The 7,448-nt window shown below is 54.6% G+C and overlaps 1 protein-coding gene across 2 annotated transcripts in view; it reads right to left on the bottom strand.

Annotated features, from left to right (window-relative positions):
• The window catches only part of MRFAP1 (Morf4 family associated protein 1), a 1,904-nt gene extending 1,165 nt beyond the window's left edge, over positions 1 to 739 (bottom strand). The window contains exons 1-2 of one of the 2 annotated variants that reach the window (XM_014447537.2): positions 599 to 739; positions 50 to 480 (exon numbers count right to left, since the gene is read on the bottom strand). In XM_014447537.2, the coding sequence (XP_014303023.1) occupies positions 50 to 442 (393 nt within the window). In that variant the 5' untranslated portion in view covers positions 443 to 480; positions 599 to 739. The other variant, XM_006105357.2, reaches the window with a different exon arrangement.
• Positions 740 to 7,448: the final 6,709 nt, after the last annotated feature.

Genomic DNA, 7,448 nt, shown 5'->3' with positions numbered 1-7,448 from the left:
CCTCCCGCCCCGAGGGTCCCGAGCGCGCGGCGGCCCCGGCGCCGCTCACCGCCGGCCGCTCAGGACGACTCGCTCTCTCTATCCGCCGCACCAGCGCCACCAGCATCTCGGCCATCTTCGCGACCTCCTGGGCCTTCTCCTCGGCCTGGTCGCCGCGCCGCGCCCCGCGGCCCTCGGCGCCGGCGCCCGGGCCCTGCAGGTGGTTGAGCGCGCTCTGCTCCGAGGCCTCCACCTGCGTCTGGATCTGCACGAGCATGTGGTCCATCTCCCACAGCTTGCTCCGGCTGCGCAGGTAGGCGCGCCCGTGCTCGCGCGTCAGCGCCGCGATGTCCTCGCGCATCTCGTGGATGACGGGCAGCAGGAACTGCTCGAAGTCCTCCTCGGGCTCCAGCACCTCCACCTCCTCCGGCTCCGCCAGCTCGACGATGTCCAGGGGCCGCATCCTCCTCGCTCCTCCGGGGACCGCAGGGTCGGCGTCGGCTGCGGAGAGAAAACGGAGACTCGCTACGCTTAGCCACAGAGTCCCAGAACCGCCTCGCAAACTTTTACCCGGGTCCAACTTTCCGCCGCCGAGAAGCCACGGAAAGGGGCGACTTACGCGCAGAGCAGCCGCGAACAAAATGGAGGCCCGGCCGTCAACCAGCTCCCTGCGCGTTGCGGCCCCGTTCACGACACCGCCGGGCCTCTTTACGGTCGCGCCGCTGGTGGAGCGAGGGGCGGGCGCGCGTGCGTCGACGGAGGGAGACGCAGCCGGCTCTGCCGCGGGCGCGCGCGCATGGGCATGTGCACGAGCGCGCGAGCGCGCTCCCGTTCCTCTTTCCGCTTACCCCGTGCCCCGCCTCTATGCTCCCCCGGCTTTGGGGCGAGGTCTTCCGGTGCACCCTTTCCTCCTAGATTGCTTCTCAAGCGCGGAATCGACACTTTAAAAAAATATATATAGCCAGAACCGGTTTGGCTCAGTGGATGGAGCATCGGCCTGCGGACTCAAGGGTCCCGGGTTCGATTCCGGTCAAGGGCATGTACCTTGGTTGCGGGCACATCCCCAGTGGGGGGCGTGCAAGAGGCAGCTGATCGATGTTTCTCTCTCATCATTGATATTTCTATCTCTCTCTCCCTCTCCCTTCCTCTCTGTAAAAAATCAATAAAATATATTTTAAAAAAATAAAATAAAATAAAAAATAAAAAAAAATATATATTTTATCTATTTTTTACAGAGAGGGAGGGAGAGGGATAGAGAGTTAGAAACATCCATCAGCCGCCTCCTGCACACTCCCCACTGGGGACGTGCCCGCAACCAAGGCACACGCCCTTGACCGGAATAGAACCCTGGACCCTTCAGTCCGCAGGCCGACGCTCTATCCACTGAGCCAAACCCGCAAGGCTTGACGCATTTTTTAAAAATATATTTTTATTGATTTCAGAGAAGAAGGGAGAGGGAGAGAGAGAAACATCAATGATGGAGAGAATCATTTATCAGCTGCCTCCTGCACCCTCCCACAGGGGACCGCACCCCGGCACCCCCCCCCCCAGCCCCCCAGGGACCAAGCCCACAACCCTGGTATGTGTCCTTTGCCTGAATCAAACCTGGTCCCTCCAGTCCGTAGGCGGATGCTCTATCCACTGAGCCAAACCAGCTAACAGAATGTACACATTTTTAAGATGTGAACACTATCAATCCAGACCAGTGGTTCTCAAACTGTGGGTCGGGACCCCTTTGGGGGTCGAACGACCCTTTCACAGGGGTCGCCTAAGACCATCAGAAAACACATATATAATTACATATTATTTTTATGATGAATCACTATGCTTTAATTATGTTCAATTTGTAATAATGAAATTGGGGGTCACCACAACATGAGGAACTGTACTAAAGGGTCGCGGCATTAGGGAGGTTGAGAACCATTGATCTAGATGGAAAGAGGGAAATGCTACACAACAGTGTACTTAAAGGCTGTGACACCCCCAGCTTAACCAATTGGCCCTTCCTTTTAAGAATCAGAGCTCCCGGTGTCTGCTGCGTGTCTGCGTGGGTACCAGGGTGGCAGTGGCAGAGCTTGGCACACGGGAGTAAATCTGCCTTTACGTCACTCTTCTTTCTCCTTAGAGGACATACACATGGCCACCAGCCATGTGATAAACACTCAACATCTCTCCTCATCAAAGAACTGCCAGTTAACACTACAATGAGGGATCCCTCTCACCTGTCACAATGGCTACCATCAGTCGCTCAACAAACAACAGTGCTGGTGAGGAAGTGGAGAAAAGGGAATGGGACCCTGGTGTCTGCTGGTGGCCACTGTATGGCGTCTCCACAAAAAGTTGAAAATGGAACTGCCTTCTGCTCCACCGATCCACTCTGGGCACGCTGTACCTGCAGGAACGCACAACGTGAGTTCAAAAGGATATGCACCCCCTGTGTTCATTGCAGCGTATGTACAATAGCCAAGACCTGGGAGCAGCCCCAAGGCCCATCACAGAGGAGTGGCTAAGGAGCTGTGGGACGTCTGCACAGTGGAATACCACCGGCCCTAAAACAGACGGAAATCTCTGTGACAGCACGGATGGGCCTGGAGAGCATTATGCTAAGTAAGCCAGACGGAGAAAGACAGGTGTCACATGATCTCACTCCTGTGGACGCTAGTGAACAAAAAAACCGATGAACAAAATAGAAACAGACCGCCCTGGCTGGGTGGCTCCACTGGAGCATCGTCCCACACACCAAAGGCTTCAGGTTTGATCCCAGTTGGAGTGATCAGTGTTTCTCTCTCACCTCAGTGTTTCTGCCTCTCCCCGCCTCCACCACCACTTCTTCTCTAAAGTCAATGAACATATCCTCAGGGGAGGATTTTTTTTTATAGAGCCCTGGGCAGTGTAGCTCAGTGGTTAGAATGTAACCCCACACACCAAAGGGTTAGAGTTCGATTCCCACCCAAGGGCATGTACCTGGGCTTCAGGTTCCATCCCCACCCCGGTAGGGGTGCATTCAAGAGGCAACGATCAATGTGTCTCTCTCACATCAATGTGTCTCTCTCTGTGTCTCTCTCCCCTCCCTCCCACTCTCTCTAAATTAAAGTCAATGGAAAAATATCCTCAGGGGAGGTTTAACAACAACAACAAAATAGAAACAGACTCATAGATAGAGATCAAACTGACAGCTGTCAGAGAGGAGCGGGTGGGCTGGGTGAAAAGGGTGAAGGGATTAAGCAAAAAAGAAAGAAAAAACACCTCATAGACACAAACAACAGAATGGTGAGTATCAACGGGGAGCAAAGAGAGGTAAGAGGGGGAATAGATGGTGATGGAAGGAGAATTGGCTTGGGGTGGTGAACACACAATACCATATACAGTACAGCTGACATAGAATTGTACCCCTGAAACCTATATAATTTTATTACCTAATGTTACCCCAATACATTTAATTTTTTAAAAGATACATCAGCCCTAACCGGTTTGGCTCAGTGGATAGAGCAGGGATCCTCAAACTTTTTAAACAGGGGGCCAGTTCACTGTTCCTCAGACCGTTGCAGCGCCGGACTATAGTTTAAAAACAAACTATGAACAAATTCCTATGACACTGCACATACCTTATTTTGAAGTAAAAAACAAAACTTCAAAAAAAAAAAGGCTCTCCTAACTTCAAAAAAAAAGGCCCTACTAACTGCAAAATAAAAAAAATAGACCTCCTAACTTCAAAAAAAAATAAATCCTAACTTGTTCTTACCTCGGTCCTCAGGCAGCAGCAGGCTCTGCACAGGCAAGCTCGTGACTGGTCCGATCACACCCGAGACTGAGAGGAGGAGTCCAGAAACAGAGAGAAGGAGGGGAGTCGGAGAGTGCGGCGCACATTCCACACAAGCACACTGCGGGCCCGGACAAGTCGGCTGCTAAGCAACAGGCAGCAGCAGCAAAAACACCTGGCAGGCAGGATAAATGTTTTCGGTGGGCCACAGGTGACCCACGGGCCGGAGTTTGCGCACCCCTGGGATAGAGCATCGGCCTGCGGACTGAAGGGTCCGGGTTCAATTCCGGTCAAGGGCATGTACCTGGGTTGCAGGCTCAATCCCCAGTAGGTGGTGTGCAGGAGGCAGCTGATCCATGTTCCTCTCTCATCAATATTTCTAACTCTCTACCCGTCTCCCTTCCTCTCTGTAAAATCAATGAAGTATATTTAAAAAATAAAAAGGTACATCTGAGCCCTTTACATTCAACATCGACCACAGCTCTGTCTAGCGATAGCTGAAGACAGGCTACTGAGTCCTCAAACTGAGAGCAGAGGACAGTTTTGAAGCTGATGTCTAAAGCCACGTCCAATCATATACCATCCGGTTGATTTTGTTTGGTCTTCTTTTCACTTGTCTGCACAAGTTAACTAACCACGGTCTACGTGGGTTTTAGCATCACAGCGCACACCTGAGCATTATGAAGATGAACACACGGAGTTGTAAAGTTTCAGTAGCGAAATGAGAGGGAGTTGAATGGGCTTCTCCCACTGCTCGAGCCCTAGCCTGCAGGCTTTCCGTGTGTATTCCCAACCCCAGGCACTCGGAATAATTTTTCAAACCTGACGTACAGTTTTATGTCTTTATTCTTCTATTTCAGTTATTCCAGGCTGTCTTCTGTTTAAAATGCAAATTGAACTTAATCGAAATGTTTTGAAAAGAAATCACTCCACACAAAAATTAAGGACAGGGAAGTTAACTTTCCAGCCTGTTGACCCGGCCTCAGGACAGTAGGAAGCACTGCAGGAATCCGGCTGCACATGTGCCATGGCCTGGCGTCTGTTCTCCACTCAGAGGGACACAGGTCCCTTTGGAATCCGACATGAACTTCTCACTGCACTGTCGTTCACAGTTCAATTCTCTGGGGAGAGCATGCCCACCCTTTTTCTGGACCAGCGGTTCTCAACCTGTGGGCCGTGACCCCTGTGGCGGTCGAACGACCCGTTCACAGGGGTCGCCTAAGACCATCCTGCATATCAGATATTTACGTGACGATTCATCACAGTAGCAACATTACAGTTATGAAGTAGCAACGAAAATAATTTTATGGTTGGGTCACAACATGAGGAACTGTAGTTAAAGGGCCAGAAGGTTGAGAACCACTGGTCTAGACTCTTGGTTCACACTCTGGATTAGGCATCGGAACCACCTGGAAGGTTGTCCAGCTCCATCTCCCAGGCTCCCTTGCGGGTGGGCCCTGCCCCGGGGTTTCTCATTCAGAGCGTGCTGATGCGCTGGCCCGGACCTCACTGAAGACCCCGGGCTGTGCCCTGTGTCTCATCGCCGCCCCCTGTGCACCACCCACTCCGGAAGCCGTCCTGCTCTCCCTGGCGGGTTCGCTGATCCTCACAGCTCCCTCCGGACTCTAGCATGACCCTCCCATGTCACTGTTTGCTTGTTTCTCAATGTCCAGACACAGCTGACCCTTAGAGCACCTGGAAAGAGATGGCAGCTGGGACACAGAGGAGGAGAGGAATGGAAACAGTGCTGAGCCGGCCGGTGTGGCTCAGTGGTTGAGCTTCGACTATGAACCAGGAGGTCAAACAGTTCCATTCCCAGTCAGGCACATGCCTGTGATGGAGGCAGCCGATCAATGATTCTCTCTCATCATTGATGTTTCTATCTCTCTCTGCCTCTCCTTTTCTCTCTGAAATCAATAAAATACATATATTAGCAACTATATATATATATATATATATATATATATATATATATATGGTCAATAAAATATATATATGAAATAGTGCTGAGTCCTGCGGGCCTGACACTCCACGCTCCGCCCCAGTTCGTCACTGCGGCTGGTCCTGCGTCACTGCGGCTGGTCCTGAGGCAGCCACGGCGTCACTTGTCAGGTTTGGCTGCTTTTCTGCGCCTGGAGCGGAAAAGCAACTGAGGCCCAGATGTTATCTTAGGGAGGAAGGTCAGGGGTCTCCACCGCGTGACCAGCGCCATGCAGGGAGGAAAGGCTATCCTGGGGGCACGTCCTTGTTTTCCCAGTTCTGCCCGTTGCTAGGCACCCAGCACCCCGCACACCCGTGTACCTCACCTACTGTCCTTGCTCTGCTCCTGTCTGTCTACCTGCCCACCGCCCTCCCAGCATCTTCCGCACCTCTCAGTGCTCTCTCCACCTCCGAGGGGTAACGCTTATCACCACCATTTCCTCGAACCTGATCCCAGGTCCCAGAACGTGTCCCAGAGCACGGAGACAGGAGCAGGAATCCCCGTGACGCGGTGTGAGCTTCCCCCAGGGTCAGGGCGTGCAGTCAGGCAGCTCGTGGTGTGACTGAGCGCGGCCTCGGTGCATCGGCTGACCCATCACCCCAGGGATGTCCTCCCAGAGCCTCCGGCGGGGTCTTGTTTGGACGTCGGTCATCGCAGATGGAGTGGGGGAAGGGGGGCGTGCTGGAGTGGTCAGCCCGCAAACAGCGTGCCTGGCGTCCTGAGTCACGCAGGGGAAGAGGCCACGAGATGACGCAGCAGGAGCTGGCGGAGCTGAGGTGAGCTGCCCGCTGATGACCCAGGGGGTCTGAAGACAAGCCGACCACCCGCCCCTCACTGGGCCCAACATCCCTCCCTCAGACAGTGTCTCCCCCAGGCCCGCCTGACACCACAGGGACAGGGCCAAAGGCCAGGCCTTCACCCATTCCTCACTCAGCAGCCACAGCTGCCCCCGGGGTGGGGGACACCCACGGGAAATGCACTACAAGCCGGGCACGAGGGGCCTGGCCTGGCCAGGCTGGGGGAGGGTCCAGCCCAGGACCGCAGGATGTCGCAACAACACATTTCATCAGAGTGATGCCCAAAGGGGAGGGCAGGGTGTGCAGAGTGGTCCAGCCCTGCCTGTCCCACCCTCCACATCAGTATGGAGCCGGGTCCTTTTATAAAAGGCACCAGGGGCCTCGGTGAGCCATTCCCCAGCCATCACAGCAGCCAGGAGAAACCCATGGCTCAGGCACCCAAGGCTCAGGGACCCATGGCTGAAGCACCCGAGGCAGAGGCGCCCGTGGCTGAGACAACCGAGGCTGAAGTACCCGAGGCTGAGGCAACCATGGCCGAAGTACCCGAGGCTGAGGCACCCGTAGTTGATGCACCCGTGGCTGAGGCACCCGAGGCTGAAGCACTGCACCCGAGGCTGAGGTACCCGTGGCTGAGGCGCCCGTGGATGCAGCAACTGTGGCTGAGGCACTTGTTGCTAGAGGAACCCGTGGCTGAGAAACAGGTGGCTGAGGCACCCGTGGCTGATGCACCCGTGGCTGAGGCACCCGTGGCTGAGGCACCCGTGGCTGAGGCACCCGAAGCTGAAGCACTGCACCCGAGGCTGAGGTACCCATGGCAGAGAAAATCGTGCCTGCATGAAGTGTTGCTGAGGCCCTTGTTGCTAGAGGAACCCGTACCTGAGGAACCCGTGGCTGAGGAACCCGTGGCTGACGCACGGCACCCGAGGCGGGG

This window comes from Myotis lucifugus, unplaced genomic scaffold, assembly GCF_000147115.1.
Source record: "Myotis lucifugus unplaced genomic scaffold, Myoluc2.0 scaffold_676, whole genome shotgun sequence".
Lineage (NCBI taxonomy): Eukaryota > Metazoa > Chordata > Mammalia > Chiroptera > Vespertilionidae > Myotis > Myotis lucifugus.
This window is presented reverse-complemented; position numbering and strand designations above follow the sequence as displayed.